General features: G+C 46.8%; 1 protein-coding gene across 1 annotated transcript in view; it reads right to left on the minus strand.

Annotated features, from left to right (window-relative positions):
• The window catches only part of LOC142312833 (uncharacterized), a 125,901-nt gene that overhangs the window by 48,739 nt on the left and 57,799 nt on the right, over window positions 1-19,363 (minus strand). The window contains 7 exon segments of the mRNA XM_075351818.1: window positions 773-870; window positions 954-1,077; window positions 1,158-1,334; window positions 1,464-1,584; window positions 1,586-1,608; window positions 6,100-6,142; window positions 17,389-18,220. Coding sequence (XP_075207933.1) covers window positions 773-870; window positions 954-1,077; window positions 1,158-1,334; window positions 1,464-1,584; window positions 1,586-1,608; window positions 6,100-6,142; window positions 17,389-18,220 — 1,418 coding nt within the window.

Raw genomic sequence — 19,363 nt, forward strand, 5'->3', positions numbered from 1 at the left:
TAGATGGAAAGGCTGGTGAAGCACAGAACAAATGATAACCAGCCCAGACAGCCAGGTGACCAAGGTTTAAATAGACAGAGAGTTAGCAATGGAAGCGCCCATTGCTCAAGAACACCTGGTCTCTGTCAAACCATTCCTGGCCACAAGAGGGAGCACCACAGCAGCAACAGCATAACTGACAATCACAACAGAGTACCACTGTTTACCTGACGGTATCTACTGTTCTTCTTTTGAGTATTTACACTGCAACAATGACATCAACAAAACAGCCGCAGATGCACTCAGGTAAAAGCTGCTACTCCCTCTCCAATGCAGGTTCCACAGAGCAATGTCTTGGCTGATGGACTGGGAAGTACAAATCGATTTGCACCAGCTCTAATGTTATTTTTTTATCACAACATTCCCTGTACATTCTCCACACTGTGTAAAAACACTTCACAATTTGTCAGGTTTTATTTTTTAAATACTCCCTCAGGCTAGTCTAGGAATAAAGATTAAGCAAAGTTTGAATGCACTCAGACCCCATTATTTTCCCATTCAACTGTGGATTCACACTGAGACACAGAAAAGTGGTCATTTCATTTTATGCTGAGCTCAGTGTTCAAAGCTCTAATTTCCATATAGGAAACACTCTGTTCATGAAGAGGTCATTGTCTCTAATAAATTGGCCGTTCAGTGTATAATACTGGGGGACAAAACAAGACTGAGGACAAGACCTTCACAGCCGTCTACACATCATAGGGAGATTTCATGACACCTTCTCTCCATCTACCTGATCATCCTGAGGAACGTTGTGATTTTCATATAAACAGTCCTGTGGAAGAAGAGGACGGGGACATCTCTCTGGTGTTGTCCTCTCACTGGATAGAACTGGAGGAAACACATACAGCGACTGAATTAATCCTTTGCATACAGATAATTATAGGCCATGTGTATTTAGTCCTGTCTATTACCTGGTGATGTGAGGGGCTGGGGAACCTCCATCATGACGTCCTTGTACAGATCTTTGTGTCCTTCTAAATACTCCCACTCCTCCATGGAGAAATAGATGGTGATGTCCTGACACCTTATAGGAACCTGACACATACATGATACCGTCACCCCCGATCCCTTCATAGCGTTACTGTATAATGTCCCAACATTCCCAGCAGTGTCACCTCTCCAGTCAGCAGCTCAATCATCTTGTTGGTGAGTTCTAGGATCTTCTGCTCATTGATGTCCCCATGTATCAGGGGGTGAGGTGGAGGCCCCATGATTGGGCTCAGGGGTCTTCCCCATCCCTCAGACACAGGGTCCTGACAGCGATCACTAGAGGTCTTCACTACTGTGTAATCCTGGTTATGGAGAGACACATTAATAAATCTCACTACAGACATTTCCAGAGTCCTCACCTCTCCAGTTCTGTCCATCTGTTATTCCCATAGATAAGAATGATGTAATGTGACGTCATCAGAATCTCTCACCTCTCCAGTAAGCCGGAAGAGGATCTCTAGGGTGAGGTGTAATATCCTCTCCGTCATCTTGTCCCTGTCCCTATCCATGCTTGATGGGTCAATCAGGAGAATTCTCTTATATAGCAGATCTGAGAGGATCCGATATTGTAGGGACCTGAATGGGGAGAAGATGATGATGTAACAGCAGAAAAATCCGATGTATTAATACAATTACTGAACATAATAAGGAAAAACATAAAAGATCCATGACACTCAGCCCCGTGTCATTGTGGATGAGTCAGATTTGTGACAGGAATCCTTCTTCGATACCAGAAGCTGATGACGGTGGAGACGCAGAGAGAGGAATATGTGCCATAAAGATGAAGCGCGGCCTGAACCCCATCTCCTTTATATCCATCCCCTAAAATCTGCCGTGTACACGGACAGTGGTGGAAATTATCACTACAGGAGCTGCTCAGGTCACAGGGACTCCAGAAATATGGAGGAGACCGGAAGAAACACAAATAGAGAGTGGGACGGCAGAGAACTGAGCGCGGCTCTAATGGGAGACGATGCAGAAGGCAACTTATAAGGAGAAGGAAGAAACCTCATTAATAATTTATGTGTTCCCAGAACCTTCTATTAAATACGACCCATAAATATTGTAGAGGAATTTAGGGTTAGGTCCACCCCTACATTCGTGTCTGGAACACTGAAGGTCTGTATACCCATTGTAAACTGTAAATGCCTTGTGTAGATTCGCCACCAGGTGGCAGTGTAGCAGCACGGCTGTCCTGGCACCTGGGTGGGCAGGATGATAGAGGTATATAAGGGAGAGACAATGGGGAGGGGATAGGAGAGTCCATGTACGAGTAATAATAACCCCACCATGAAAATTCTGATCCTATGGGTCATCCCTGCAGCCGTGACATACGGGATCCGGTCCAGAGAGGGGTTGAGTCTGGCGTCCGTTTCATCTGGCTGCTGATACTCAACGATTTCCTCACTCATGGAAGGTCAGTGCTCCCTCAAGTAGTAGGGTATGGCTGGATGGCCTGGGCACTGATGGGAGAGCCCTGTTGGTTGCAGTCCTTCTTATGTGATAACGTCCCTTGTGGATGGGGTAAAGTGGCTCAACAGACTTCATGACCCCGTTTGTGCCAGTGTGAAGTATAGTCAAGGAATGAGAGGCCTAGAGGTGACAGAAAGTGCCCAGGTGCTAGAGATACGGACTATTGCTAAATTAAATATGAGAGGAAAAGATGTAAGGTACCCCTATGGGAAGAGTACCGGTGCCGGCGACGTGCGGATCGAGATGATGTGGAACATAACGGAAAATAAAGTTGGATTGTGCTGAGAAAAGAAACTTTGACTGGATTTTATTTCCTGAGAATGTGGTGTCGTCTGAAACTGTTACGGAGTCCTCCTGTGTGTGGTGCGGCGACAGGGAGGCGAGGGGTTAATGACAGGCTGTGCTGTGACCTGTCATCCTGGGCTACCACGACCACCATTGACTGCCCCGTGCCCTCCACCACAAATATCCCAAAAACGGCGACATCAGCGGGAAATTACAGAAACTCCCGAGAAAGAGAAGAGACGTCCGTCAGAGACGGGAGCGAGAAGAGAAATGTCACCAGCACTGAGAGGGTTAATGCCCCCTGCACCCAACAATGGGGAATCTCCACCTACCTCCTCCTGCAGAGCCGCTCACTGGGTATATGGTTGAGCCTAGAATGTATGGGCTCCTTCCAGGTTAGTGGGCGTGACCAGCTAGATATATGGCTGTTCTGTGCTTACAGGACCTGTGATGATGTCATATGGAGGGGAGGAGTCAGGGGTCACATGATCAGCTCCTCAGTGTGTGTGCAGGACTCTGCTGTGCTGGTTGTCATGGGGCAGGATGAGGTGAAGTTTATATGTGGGGTCAGGAGGGATTTAAAGTGTGGATATAGCAGAGCCGTGTGTGTACGACGTTTACAGAGCACAGCAATGTGTGTCAGATGTACATGGAGCAGAGCCGCGTGTGTAAGAAGTATACTTTTTATTATTATTATTATTATTATTTATTTATAGAGCACAATTGATTCCATGGTGCTGTACATGAGAAGGGGTTACATACAGAATACATATACGAGTTACCATAGACAGACTAGTACAGAGGGAGGAGGGCCCTCCCCTTGAGGGCTTACATTGTATAGGATTTTGGGGAGGAGACAGTAGGTGGGGTGTAGGTCGGGCGGCAGCTCCACACAGTGGTGGTCGGATGGTGGTTCCAGCACGGTGGGGAGGCGGCAGCTCCGCACAGTGGTGAGGCAGAAGCTCCATACAGTGGTGGTCGGACGGTGGTTCCAGCACGGTGGTGAGGCGGCAGCTCCGCACAGTGGTGAGGCAGAAGCTCCATACAGTGGTGGTCGGATGGTGGTTCCAGCACGGTGGTAAGGAGGCAGCTCCGCACAGTGGTGAGGCAGAAGCTCCATACAGTGGTGGTCGGATGGTGGTTCCAGCACCGTGGGGAGGCGGCAGCTCCGCACAGTGGTGAGGCAGAAGCTCCATACAGTGGTGGTCGGACGGTGGTTCCAGCACGGTGGTGAGGCGGCAGCTCCGCACAGTGGTGAGGCAGAAGCTCCATACAGTGGTGGTCGGACGGTGGTTCCAGCACGGTGGTGAGGCGGCAGCTCCGCACAGTGGTGAGGCAGTAGCTCCATACAGTGGTGGTCGGATGGTGGTTCCAGCACGGTGGGGAGGCGGCAGCTCCGCACAGTGGTGAGGCAGAAGCTCCACACAGTGGTGGTCGGATGGTGGTTCCAGCACGGTGGTAAGGCGGCAGCTCCGCACAGTGGTGAGGCAGAAGCTCCATACAGTGGTGGTCGGACGGTGGTTCCAGCACGGTGGTGAGGCGGCAGCTCCGCACAGTGGTGAGGCAGAAGCTCCATACAGTGGTGGTCGGACGGTGGTTCCAGCACGGTGGTGAGGCGGCAGCTCCGCACAGTGGTGAGGCAGAAGCTCCATACAGTGGTGGTCGGATGGTGGTTCCAGCACGGTGGTGAGGCGGCAGCTCCGCACAGTGGTGAGGCAGAAGCTCCATACAGTGGTGGTCGGATGGTGGTTCCAGCACGGTGGGGAGGCGGCAGCTCCGCACAGTGGTGAGGCAGAAGCTCCATACAGTGGTGGTCGGACGGTGGTTCCAGCACGGTGGTGAGGCGGCAGCTCCGCGCAGTGGTGAGGCGGCATCTCCGCATGGTGATGAGGCGGCAGCTCCGCACGGTGGTCGGTCGGAGGTTCCAGCACAGTGGTGAGGCAGTAGTAGTGGTGATGGTGGTGAAGCAGTGAGGTCATTGGAGATTATAGGCATTTCTGAACAGATGAGTTTTCAAGTTCCGTTTGAAGTTTACAAGTGTAGCAGATAACCTGACATGTAGAGGCAGCGAATTCCAGAAGATGGGATGCTCGGGAGAAGTTCTGGAGGCGGTTGCATGAGGAGTGAATGGTAGAGGAAGAGATCTTGGGAGGACCGGAGATTACGTGTTGGAGTGTAGCGGGAGATTAGTTCGGAGCTATACGGAAGAAACAGATTATGGACAGCTTTGTAGGTCAGTGTTAGTAGGAATGATTGTTAGTATGGAGGAATTTGTAGAGGGTAGAAGTGGGGTGGTATTGAGAGAGGTGAATCAGTCGGGCAGTAGAATTAAGCATGGACTGGAAAGGTGCGAGGGTGTTAGCAGGGAAGTCACAGTGGAGGATGTTGCAGTAATAGAGGCGGGAGATTATGAGGGCATGAACTAGCATTTTTGTAGATTGTAGAATTGTTGTAGAATTGAGGAAAGGACGAATTCTGGAAATATTTTTTAGCTGAAGACGGCAGGAGGTGGTCAGGGATTGAATGTGTGGTATGAAGGACAAGGCAGAGTCGAAAGTCACTCCGACGCACCGAAGTTTGGGTACTGGGAAGAGCGTGATGTCATTTATTATAATAGATAGATCAGGTAGAGATTTACCCAACGGGGGTGAAGACTTCAAGTGTCATCCCCAACCCGCTCCAAAATCGGGGTACTAGTGCACCGATGGTATAGGACTTTCCCAATACAGTCCAAATAAATCCTATGCATGAACCCTGAGAGCAAGCTTACTCCATTAGCCATATGGATGAGCGGGAACCGAAGAGTTTTATACCCACGAGTCCAACAGAGACAGAGATGCCAAGGACAGGGCCACAGGCTAACAGCAACACCAAGGGCACGGACCCAAGCGTGCTCCCTACAAGCTGCAGAGGTGCTCAGAATTCTGGTTCACAAGCTGTCGGTGTTGTTATTCCTGGACTGAGTGAGTACACTGAAATACCCCTGTTCCTACCCCAGCAACACCCTTTCACCAACCATACGACGGGCCCCGGGAGACAAACCCCTTACCCACGGAGGGGTTAAAACATCAGGCTGCCACACCATCGTCACCGGGCTCGCCAACCGCAGAGGTGGTCCCTCACATTACCACGCACCGTGGGTGGCGTCACAAACTTTCCAATTCCCCCCCCCGGACAAAAACCACCTCTGCCGCACGACCCTCGGGTTCGGAGACACCTCGAGCCATCGCGGATGCGGATCCGAGCAGCCCGGCTGCTGGCATGGGGGCGGCACAGTTACTGCGCTTTTAGGGGTTTACCAATTTTTACCAGAAATATATTCAAAACTATTCGGTAATTGTAAAACCTTTCACTGACATGGCAAGGAAAGGGTCAGATTTCTCTAAATGGTTGGAGTCTGCATAGCAGGCTTTTTCCGTTTTAAAAAAAATGTTTTTCCACTGCACCTATACTCAGTTAGCCTGATGTTTTGCAGCCTTTTTTGTGGAGGTTCTTGCACTTGAGGTGGGTGTTTGGGTTGTGTTATCACAGGGTCCGTCCCCTGGTAAATGGTGTCCTTGTGCTTTCTTTTCCAATAAATTGTTCTCAGCCGAGAAAAACTATGATGTCGGCAATAGAGAACTCTTGGCAAGTAAGTTAGCTTTTGAGGAATGGCGCCATTGGCTGGAGGGGGCAGTTCATTCCATTATGGTAATCACAGACTATAAAAACCTGTCATAGCTCTAGTTTGTCAAACGTCTCAATCTCAGCCAGGCTAGATAGTGTTTGTTTTTTACCGGATTAATATTGCTGGCTCTTGCCGTCCAGAGATTAAAAACACCAAGTCAGATGCATTATCCCAGAGCTTCTCTGCTGGTAGTGATCATGTGAATCCAGTACCCATTTTTTTTTGCAGAAGGGGGTGGTCTTCTCGGCCTTGTGGCCAGATCTGGAGGGGTAGGTGTTGGAGGCTCAGGGGGACCCCCGGCCTCATGCCTTTCAGGGAACATTACAATTCTGTTCTTGGTAGTAATATAAAGACCAAAGAAAAAATCCCCTAAAACAGTACTGCTAAAATCCCCTAAAACAATACTGGTGCCTGGGTAAAATCCCAAAATTGAGACTATTTCATGCCCACTGCAAGATGATAGGTGTATTATCTACCTGACCAGGCTCGGTCTGGCCCACTGGGGTACCGGGGAATCCCCCGGTAGGCCTCGGGCCCTCAGTGGGCCCCACGTGCCCTAATTAGTGCGGAGCTGTGTACAGCGCCGCGGGGCCGCCGGTTTTTCACGGCCGGCGTTATGGGCGGCAGACTGGGCAGGGCCCCCACGCTCTGATGGGCCCCCTCCCACGCTCTGAGGGCCCCCCCAGCCTTTCAATTACAAAATGCAGCGATAGCACAAGTTTTGTACTATCGCTGCAGTTTTTACGGGTGCAGAAGGACCTGCGGTGACATCACAGACAGTCATGTGACTCACCGTCTGTCCTGCACCGCGCGCTATTCAAATGTACGTGCATCCTTCAGAAGCGCGTACATGTGAACAGTGCGGCCGGTGACAGGAGGCGGAGGAGCTACTCATCCCCGCACCGACACAGCGGCCGTCATCACACTGCCGACGGAGCAGCAGAGGAGAGGAAGCGCAGGGCTGCAGAGGTAAGCGCTCACAAGGAGCCGAAGAAAAAAAAAATCATTTTCACCTGTTCTCCTCTGTACCCGCGGTGCTCCAGACAGCAAGACACAGACCCCCTCAGTGACCCGTCCGGTGCACGGAGCCGCCGCTGCAGGTGACTTCATTGCTTTACTGCAGTTAAATGCTTTACGGCGCCGCAAAGCATTTAACTGCAGTAAAGCCATGATGGCATCCTGCGGCGGCGCTCCGTGCACCGGACGAGATCATGGAGGGGTCCATGAGCCTGCGGACTGGTAAGGTAAGGACAGCGCAGGAACGGAGGACAGGTGAGAGTGTGTGTGTGTGTGAGAACAATGGCATAATAAGGGACAGGAAGAGGAGCCCATTGCTACAGGACACAAGGCTGGGGGGCCCATTGCCCCCACTACCTCCAGTGTCAGTGTCATTATCCTGTGCCAGCAGTGTCAGTGTCATTATCCTGTACCCCCAGTGTCAGTGTCATTATCCTGTACCCCCAGTGTCATTATCCTGTAACCCCAGTGTCATTATCCTGTACCCCCAGTGTCATTATCCTGTACCCCCAGTGTCAGTGTGATTATCCTGTACCCCCAGTGTCAGTGTGATTATCCTGTACCCCCAGTGTCAGTGTCATTATCCTGTACCCCAAGTGTCAGCATCACTATCCTGTACCCCAAGTATCTGTGTATTATCCTGTACCCCCAGTGTCAGTGTCATTATCCTGTACCCCCAGTGTCAGTGTCATTATCCTGTACCCCCAGTGTCAGTGTCATTATCCTGTACCCCCAGTGTCATTATCCTGTACCCCCAGTGTCAGTGTCATTATCCTGTACCCCCAGTGTCATTATCCTGTACCCCCAGTGTCAGTGTCATGATCCTGTACCCCCAGTGTCAGTGTCATTATCCTGTACCCCCAGTGTCAGTGTCATTATCCTGTACCCCCAGTGTCAGTGTCATTATCCTGTACCCCCAGTGTCAGTGTCATTATCCTGTACCCCCAGTGTCAGTGTCATTATCCTGTACCTCCAGTGTCAGTGTCATTATCCTGTACCCCCAGTATCAGTGTCATTATCCTGTACCCCCCCAGTGTCATTGTCATTATCCTGTACCCCCCCAGTGTCAGTGTCATTATCCTGTACCCCCAGTGTCCGTGTCATTATCCTGTACCCCAAGTGTCAGTGTCATTATCCTGTACCCCCAGTGTCAGTGTCATTATCCTGTACCTCCAGTGTCAGTGTCATTATCCTGTACCTCCAGTGTCAGTGTCATTATCCTGTACCTCCAGTGTCAGTGTCATTATACTGTACCCCAAGTGTCAGTGTCATTATCCTGTACCCCCAGTGTCAGTGTCATTATCCTGTACCCCCAGTGTCAGTGTCATTATCCTGTACCCCCAGTGTCAGTGTCATTATCCTGTACCCCCAGTGTCAGTGTCATTATCCTGTCCCTCCAGTGTCAGTATCATTATCCTGTACCCCCACCAGTGTCGTTATCCTGTACCTCCAGTGTCAGTGTCATTATCCTGTACCCCCAGTATCAGTGTCATTATCCTGTACCCCCCCAGTGTCAGTGTCATTATCCTGTACCCCCCCCAGTGTCAGTGTCATTATCCTGTACCCCCAGTGTCAGTGTTATTATTCTGTACCCCCAGTGTCAGTGTCATTATCCAGTACCCCCAGTGTCAGTGTCATTATCCAGTACCCCCAGTGTCATTATCCTGTACCCCCCAGTGTCAGTGTCATTATCCTGTACCCCCAGTGTCAGTGCCATTATCCAGTACCCCCATTGTCAGTGTCATTATCTTAGGCTATATGTAATTACTTTTCAGGGGGCCTGTATATGTGATGATAGTACAGGAGGAGCTTCAATATAAATACTGTATATGTAAAAAAAAAAAGCCTGATCTGTCTATAGAGCAGTGTTGTCAGAATACACAGGACTAGTGAAGGGTTTAACCAACATGTAACACTAGTTTGGAAACTATAGTGAAGACAAATATTCACCAGAGTCTCCAAATGGAAAAGTGTATTGGGCCGTAATGCTTCACACCAACACATACTGACTCTTAGGGTATGTGCCCTCGATCAGGACTCACTGTATTCTGCATGGAGCGGGTCCTGACCTGCGGGGCCGCGAGTCTCCTCCGCAGGAGACCGCAGCTGTCAGTACCCACGATCAGGCTTCAGTGCGCTGCGGTCTCTCGTTTGTGTTCTCCCTACTGAGGACGCATGCGATTACGCAGCAAACAATTGACATGCTGCGGTCTAGAAAGAAAATCCGCAGGTCAGTGTTTGCTGCGGAAACAAGAATCACATTGGGCACGGGATTTCTAGCAATCCATCCACTGTGCTTGTACTTACAACGCAGCGCTTTGGATGCAGCTGAACCATGCTACAGCCAACATGCTGCAAACACTGATCGTGGACAGCTGGGCACGCACCCTTACAGGGGATTTCCCAGATAGATGGCGGCAGAGGGGGATTAATGTTAGTAGATGTTTCCATGTGAAGATGCTGGATAATGTTCTGCTTCTCTTTGATTATTGTTTGGCTGATGGACTCGGTGGTTTTCCTAGGACAAGGAATGTCCGTGTGTAAGAAAACTGCGACTGACTGTAAATAACAGATTCCATTATTAACTACAATAAATAAGAGGCTACAAGAAACCCTGTGATATTTGCAGGCACAGGACAGGTCTCTGCTGCGCACTGTAGAGTTTGCTAATAGGCGCACATTATACTGAGAGAAGCCGAAAATGATCAAGTAATAAAAACGTTTATGGTAGCTATAGTGTGGGCCCCTAGCGGCAATTTCCCTGGTAGGCCCCTCACACCCCAGTCCGACCTTGTACCTGACGGTTGGAATGCCCGATGTATTATCTACCTGACGGTTGGAATGCCCTATCATCTTGCAGTGGGCAGTGGCACGAAATAGTCTCAATTTTGGTATTTTACCCAGGCACCAGTATTGTCTGCCCCTGGATTGGACACCATTAGATGGCTTTTTTAATCCTGGACTATTGTCCTGTGAAGGTCCCCTGATGAACCCCAAGAAATTCGGGGGCAAACGCGTTGGAACTGAGACATTTTGCGGATACTGGCAGATAAGTCCCTGCTGGGAATTTACATTCTATTATCCGTCTATACTACAATATACATCTGGTGTTTATGCTCTATGAGCATTGCTCTAATCTGTAGATTCAGGCAGTTTGAGTTTGAGTCCCAGATAACTGAGGACTTAATTATTGCCTTATTTGATGACCTCTGACAGATTTTTGGCACAAATTATCTTCACTATTATTTTGGTGATGGGGGTCAACCTTTGGTAAATATTATTCTAGAGTAAGGTAGGGAACAGCCGACGAGCGGGGGGCACCCTAAACATTATGGTGTAAAGGCCCTGTCACACACAAAGGTAAATCTTTGGCAGATCTGTGGTTGCAGTGAAATCATGGACATATTGTTCCATGTGTACACAGCCACAAACCTGGCACTGATTGTCCACAATTTCACTGCAACCACAGATCTTTCGCAGATTTATCTCTGTGTGTGACAGGACCTTTACTCCGCTGGTAGGCAGGTGACAGTGAGGGCTAATTAACAGACATAGTGTCCCTGATTACTAATATAATCTTTGTAAGTATCGGTGAACACTGTCACCTCTTTTACCACTTTTTTGTACCCTATCTTACGTCTTGCACCTCACCCCCTTCACTTGACAACGGTGTGATAGAATTATATTGATGGTTCTAAGGTATACCATTTTAAATAATAGAAATAAAGTACTGTTTTACGGGATTTTTTTCTTTTGTCTTTATATAATTCATTCCTGTTTTTGATTATTTGTTTTGGTATTTCATCCAGGTAGTAAAGCAACCTCGGACCTCCTTTCTAGTTGTTTTTGGTGGCCGAGATTGCATCAGCATGTGGTTAACTATGTGTCAGCTTACAGTATTTGCGCACGCTCCAAGGTAACGCATACTGATCCATCGGGATCTCTCCTGTCATTGGCTATCCCGAATTGACCATGGATGCATTCATCCATGAATTTCATTACTGACCTGCCTTTGTCTTCGGAAATGACTGTGGTTTTGGTGGTTGTGGATAGGTTCAGTTAGATGACGTATTTCATTGCGTTGCCGGCACTTCTGAATGCCAAGACTCTGGCTCAGGTGTATATCAATGAAATCATGAAGCTTCACAGGGTTCCTTCCGATGTAGTCTCAGATCGAGGACTCCAGTGTGTTTCCAAATTTTGGAAAGCCTTTTGTGCTCGACTGGGGGTGCGGTTGTCTTTGATTTCTGCCTTCCATACGCTGTTGAATGGGCAGACTGAGCGCATAAATCAAAATTTCTAAAGTTACCTCAGGTGTTTTGTCTCCGGAAACCAGGATGACTGGGCATCATTTTTACCACTGGCTGAATTTGCTTTAAATATTTGTCACCAGGAGTCTACTGGCAAGTCACCATTCTTTGGTGCATACGGTTTTCATCCGCAACTTGGTACCTTTAGTGGTTGGGGTGCTTCAGGAGTACCTGAGGAGGAGCGTTTTTCTCAACATCCGTACTCTGGCATGTCTGCCTTTTTGAGTATCGGTCTGACATTTTTCACTGCTTCTTTGCCTTCTCTTTCTTGCACTATCTGTTTGGCTGTTTTGGATCCTGCTGGAGCCCCACGCTGCACACTGAACAAATTTCCCATGGCTTCAACTTATTCCCACACAGCCCACCTTTCTGCAAATGCCCTCTCAGTGTCCCTGGACTTTGTCAAACAGGCCACACTTCTCCTGGCAAGTCAGAATGGGCTCTCAAGTGGTAGCTGGAAGGCTAAATCAGCATTCACTCTCACCTGCTACACTTGCAGGGCGTATTGGGAAGGGTTAAAAAAACACCTCTCTCACCCAATAGACCAGATGACTAAAGCAGGAAGGACCAGGTGTGATAGTCCTCTCACCTACTAGACCACCTCCATGTAAGTGGGAAGGCCACAATGCTCTCTAACCCACTTCTGATGTGCAGTTGGGTACTCCATGCTGGTCCTTTACAAAGTATTCCAGCAACCAACGTAAACTAGAGTTAAACCAAAACAATCCTCAGAGCTGACTTCTCACAGAGGGCAGAAAATCGCGCAGCTGTTCACTTGCCCCCCCTCCCAACAGAATAGCAGCGCACAGTTTGTTTAGCAAGAGTCTTATCTCGTCCAGATTCAGCTTTCCAAAACACAATCCTAGCAGAAAATTGAGATTACTTATATACCTTCACTGTACTAGTATTCTACTTAAAGGGAAAAACTACTTTGCTATAAAACCTTCATCCCCATTTTGAGGGGAAGAAACACACAATATCTCACTATAAGGACAGATCCCAGGACCACTTGTCTTACTCATTCATTGATTCCAGAAACATATGTAACAATACACCTTCCAAGGATCAGTTAACCTCACATGCAAATAAAATTATCTAAACCGCTCTTGACACTGATGGGAAAAAAATACATATGTCAGGTATCCACTCAAATACTCTATATGGCTATGCCCTGTGACATTTCACAACCGGAACATCTTTTCACAGTCCACAGTATGACCTATAACCATTAGACTTATACATACATATTATTTCACCAAGTCTCTTATCTCAATTACTTGTCACTTTGTTATTCAGAGGCTTCTCATCAATATACAACAACCTATTGCCTGCCTACTTTATCTAGGCATTAATATGAAACCACTAAAGATGGCCAAAGCAAAACACAAAACACAGCAACACAGCAAATGCAATTATACAGAGACTGTCCCAAATTCCGTGCTATGCAATCTATGCAATCAGTTAATGGACGGACAACAGATTATCTTATTACTCTATATTTTAACTCTCATTCAGACATGCATGAAAAAACAATACTCACTGGTGATGCCAGAGTTCTTGAACCGTGTGTACAGCCTTACCCAGAATATTTGGGAAATCAGAGAGAGTGAACTAAAGTGTAAGAATAAAGCTTCTCACCTTGCTGCAGCTGAAATTTCACCGTCTCAAGAGTCCCCAAAACTTCTTCCGAATAGGCTGGTTGGCCACGGCTCCACGTTGGGCACCAAAAACTGTTGTAGCTGTTCTGTTTTGTCACAAGTCAGCTTATGGGATCACCAGTGAGGTCCTCTGAATTAGGCCTCTTCAGACCTAATCAAGATCGAGCGCTCGGAGAAAAAGACCTGCATTCATGTGGGCATGATCAATTTTCTGTTTATTCAACCAAAGTACAGTTTATTTATACCATTTACAGATCAATGTGATATTGCAAAAAAAGCTTCTAGCTGGACTTTACAAGTTGCTCATATGACCTTTAAGTTTTAGCAAAACAAAAATGTAGAGTCATGCATATGAGATAAGAAGAAGATAAGAAGAACATTTAGAGACAATAATAATCCTTGAGCCTGTCTCTTATTCCGTAGGCTCAATAATGACTATGAACTACCATCAGATATACTTACTAATAGCAATAAAATATCTTTAATTAAGAAATAGAGAAACTATTAACCCTTCTATATCAGCCTCCTCACACTCTTCTGTATTGGAAGGGATTCAGAATAATTTGAAGGTCATGGGAGACAGATACAAACATATCGCTGACAAAAAACGCTTGACGGGTTTGGACATAGGTGTGAATGACAGTGTGGTTGTCTACCACTAAGATAAAGTTGAAGATTCCTTCCTGGAAGCTGGGGCCTAGGTTTATTGGTCCCTATAAAATAGGCACCGTTATTAACCCAGTAGCATTTCGTCTGTAGTTACTTCAGGCTCTAAGAATCCACAATGTGTTCCACAAGGCACTGCTCAAAAAGTATGTGGAACCTTTGAAGCCTTGCCGCCGGCCCCAATCATGGTTGATGGTAATCTGGAGTTTCATATAGCCAAGTTTGTTAATTCTCGTTTTCTATGTTGTTCCCTTCAGTAATTGGTGCACTGGAGGGCTTACGGACCAGAGGAAGGGATGTGGGTTCAAGCATCGGATGTCAATCCCACAAGATTGGTTCATTCATTTCATGCTGCCCATCCAAATAGGCCTGGCCCTGAGTGTCTAGAGACCACTCGTAGAAGGGGGGTACTGTCACGGGTGTGTCACAGGTGACAGATAGTCATGTGGTTTCTGGCAACATAAGTTCACATCGTTTGGCTGCGCAAAATGCTCCCTGACTTTCTGTTGTTCTGATTTTAATCTATTCCCCTTTAGGACCCAAGGAAGCTAAACCTCCATCCAGCTGCTGATTATATTCCTTTTGTGTTTAAATACTCCCATCTTCCCTGGACTGGTGATATTAATTATTCAATTCATTCAAGCTGCGCAAAATGCTCCCTGACTTTCTGTTGTTCTGATTTTAATCTATTCCCCTTTAGGATCCAGGGAAGCTAAACCTCCGTCCAGCTGCTGATTATCAGTATTCCTCTTGTGTTTAAATACTCCCATCTTCCCTGGACTGGTGATATTAATTATTCAGTTCATTCAAGCTCTGGTTGCAAGGAGGTGGCTTGCTCTCATCTGTAGTCTCATTGCTAAAGCTTTGCTGAACGTCTGCCTTAGTCATCTGTGCATAAGTATTTCATGCATTTTTCCCCCTGTGTCCTCCTTGTGTCTTCCTCTAGCTTTTAGTGGGGTTGACGAAGAGTTCATCCCACCCGTTCCCTATTTAGGGTCCAGCAGTATTGATACCTCGGGATCTGGCTTGACGCATATGTGCGGGACCTATCTAGAGTGGTGAGGGGACCAGCAGTAGGCTTGGTCAGGGGTCTCCATCTCCCCTTTCCCTAGATGCAGAGGTCCCCTTACCATTCGCCACTTGTTACATCCCATACCCAGCATGACACATGCTTGCTTGATTCTTATTTTTCCTTTATTTGTTTTCCCAAGTTGCCAGACCCAGATCATTAGTCGGAGTTCCCTGAGCACTGCGGGCCCGTGCCCAGCACCCAGATACTTTTGAAACTATGTGGATCCAGACTTTTATGGTCCGGGTCCGCCCATCAATAGTTGCAAGGCTAAAAATTGCATATATATCAACTGGTTATTTTACACTAGAAGAAGACTTTGCAAAGAGGCCGAAATGTGTAGCATTTTATTCCTACATTTAACTAAAATCGATCTTCAATTTCTAACTGGATCCATTTTTTGGAAGCTTTCACATTGGCAATTTCATCCATTACTTGGTGGAATTTATTTATTCATTAATTGCAGTGTGCTGACACACATTGTATGTATACCGTATTTTTCGGACCATAAGACGCACTTTTTTCCCCCCAAATGTTGGGGGAAAGTTGGGGGTGCGTCTTATGGTCTGGCTATAGGGCTGCGGCCGGGAATGAGGGTGCTGTGGTGGAGCGGGTCATCAGGGGCACGAGCAGGCTGTAGCAGCCTGCTGTGATCACGTGGGCCCACTCATTACATATGCACGCCCATCCTCCCGCCCATTTCTCAGCGCAGAAGCCGACACTGACAGGTGGGAGGGAGGACGAGCGGGGACGTGCGCATAGTAAAGAGCCGGTCCGCATGATCACTCCTGGCAATTACAGCCTGGAGTGATCATGTGCGGCTGTATTCACTGCTCCCCGCGCGTCATCATCAGCGCGGGGTGCAGTGAATCAGTGTACTCACCCGTCCCCATGTGTGGAGCCGTCCCCCTGCAGCACACAATGTCTTCCTGTCTGTGCCGGTCAGCTGATCGGCCCAGACAGGAAGACATCGCGTGCTGCAGGGGAACGGCTCCACACACACAGGTCAGCGGCGCAGAGAGGAAGATATTCGGTGCTGCAGGGAGTGAGGAACAGGTGAGTATAAACGTTTATTTTTTTTCTCTGTGCTATAGGATACAGGCCATATACCAGGATGGTATATGAGCACGATGGGGGCATATAGCAGGATGGAGTATATGAGCAGGATGGATAGAGGGTATATAAACAGGATGGGGGTATATGAACAGGATGGGGGTATATGAACAGGATGGATGGGGGAATATGAGCAGGATTGGGGTATATGAACAGGATGGGGTATATGAACAGGATGAGAGTATATGAGCAGGATGGGGGAATATGAGCAGGATATGGGTATATGAGCAGGATGGGGGTATATGAGCAGGATGGGGGTTTATAGCAGGATCATATACAAGGCAGGAAAATCATTACCAGGATGGGGTACCTTAGTAGAGAATTTGGGGACATTACCCCCATAACAGTGTCAGCAGCAGATCCTCGCCCCATAACAGTGTGTCATGACCACATTTTTTTGCTTAAAGTTTTATTTTCCTATTTTCCTCCTCTAAAACCAGGGTGCGTCTTATAGTCCGGTGCGTCTTATAGTCTGAAAAATACAGTATATGTTTATATATTGGCCACAGCATAAATGAGCACCTGCATATTAATTTAATGCAAAGGGAGTTTGGGTCTCTATTTTTCCAGCCTGTGCACCCTTAGCTACCTTATCTTGCCCTTTAATGTTTTATTAGAAGCTAAGCCTGGTTTCCATCTCTTCCTCATTTTATTTGAATCCTGTCTGGGCACATAGACAGGAGAGCCACTAGAGTTACAAATCTTCCAAAGTTAGGTCACTTTGGTTGGATGGCTTTTACACTTTTTGATAAAAAAAAATGTTAACTTAGTACTTCACATCTTTTTACATATTTAGCAATAGTAGATTTCATATAAATTTCAGTGAGCTGATTCACATTGTATGTGTATGATAGGTCATCCTATTAATTAGATGAGACAAAGCAGTAAAGAGAACCCTTTAAAGAGTCAGTTTATGTAAATGTTACATATTTAATATACATGGTTCATACATAGGTATAGTTTGTGGAAATGCTTTTCAATGATAATACTGTAAATTGTTTTCCATTTCTCTTATACACCTATGATTTGACAGTAACTTATTTTTTATTGTACATATGGTCAATAAAATAAAAAACAAAAACACAGAAAAATTGCTACTTCCCCATGTGTGTTCTTTGATGTCTAACAAGATTTGTTTTCTCTGTAAAGCATTTCCCACATTCTGAACATGAAAATGGCTTCACGCCTCTGTGAATTTTCTGATGTCTAACAAGATCCGATTTCCCATTGAAACATTTCCCACATTCTGAACATGAATATGGTTTCTCCTCCGTGTGAGTTCTCTGATGTATAACAAGATGTGATTTCTCTATAAAACATTTCCCACATTCTGAACATAAAAATGGCTTCTCCCCTGTGTGACTTCTCTGGTGTATAACAAGTTTGGATTTCTCACTATAACATTTCCCACATTCTGTGCAAGAAAATGGCTTCTCCCCTGTGTGAATTCTCTGATGTATAACAAGATTTGATTTCTGATTAAAACATTTCCCACATTCTAAACATGAATAAGGCTTCTCCCCTGTATGAATTCTATGATGTGTAACAAGATGTGATTTCTGATTAAAACATTTCCCACATTCTGAACATGAAAATGGCTTTTCCCCTGTGTGACTTCTCTGATGTGTTACAAGATAGTATTTCTCTGTAAAACATTTTCCACATTCTGAGCATGAAAATGGCTTCTCCCCTTTGAGATCCATTTCATGTTCAATAGTCCTTGTTTCACTTTCATTTTGCATATTGGGCTTTGATGAATCAGAGGGAAAGACCTGTTGAGAAGGATTGGATGACAGAGTTTTTTTAAGGGCTTGTGGGGTATCTGGAATAATGGCATGTTCTTCATTTGTATCTGGTGTGATAATATCAAGATCATCTGCTGCAAAATCTGAAAATATCTGATGTTCCTCAGAGCTCATGGTACAGTCATCTGCCAGGAGTAAAACAGATTTTATTATTTTTCAGTAATACTGCATTGGATTATTAAAATACGTATTGAATAACCTTTTCATACAAAACTGTGATACAATTCAATTATAAACTGACTAACACAGTAGCGCACAAATAGGGTCCCATAGATTATGTTAAGCCACCAGGTCGGTTCTCTCTTGAAGTCGTCTTCTCCAAAGGTTGATATTTCACTGTCCCTGTCACTAATCATATCAAGTTACATGTTTAGTGGAGACTCATAAAAGAACCTGTAAGTCGTTTTATCGGATGGTGTCCATCTTACACCCCTGTGATAACTACATGCAGTCTAGCAGAGGGCAGGATGCATGAGAGGTGAAGTATTTTCAAGAAGCGTGGAGCTTCATAATTTTTTTTGTTTTAAATGAAACTAAGCAATAGATATAAGTTAGGCTAGTTTCACACTTAGGCTATGTGCGCACGTTGCGTAAATTCATGCAGTTACGCTGCGCTTTGCAGCGCAGCGTAACTGCATGCGTCCTGCGTCCCCTGCACAGTCTATGGAGATTGTGCAGGGGCCGTACGCACGTGGCGTCTCAGAGCGCAGCGCTTCGGCTACTGCTGAAGCGCTGCGCAAAAAGAAGTGACATGTCACTTCTTCCGTGCGCTTTGCCGGCAGCTCCTGCTCTGTCTATGGCAGGAGCTGCAGGCAGAGCGCACGTTCTCGCCGGCACCATGCGCTTCAGAACGGAGCTTTTCAGCTGCGCTCTGAAGCGCACCTTTTCGGTGCTGGGCTAGTACGCAACGTGCGCACATACCCTTACGTTGAATGACATCCGTTGCATTGCGTTGTGTGACGGATGCAACGGATGCGTTGCATATAGTGGCACAACGGATGCAATGGATCGTACAAAACAACAGAATCCGTTATAGTTTTTTTTTCTTGACTTTACACATCTGGGCATGAGCAGTTGTGTAAAGACGGATGCGTTAACGGAATCCGTTAAATGGCGGATTCTAACGGAATCCGCCACCATAGACGTCCATTATAAAAACAACGTCCGCCAACGGAATCCGCCGCTCTGCGTCACTTTAACGCACGAAAAATATGTTACATGCTGCGGAAGCAACGCAGCGTCGGCCAGCGGAAGCAACGCAGGTCCAT

Source organism: Anomaloglossus baeobatrachus, chromosome 5 (genome assembly GCF_048569485.1).
Source record: "Anomaloglossus baeobatrachus isolate aAnoBae1 chromosome 5, aAnoBae1.hap1, whole genome shotgun sequence".
Taxonomy (NCBI): domain Eukaryota; kingdom Metazoa; phylum Chordata; class Amphibia; order Anura; family Aromobatidae; genus Anomaloglossus; species Anomaloglossus baeobatrachus.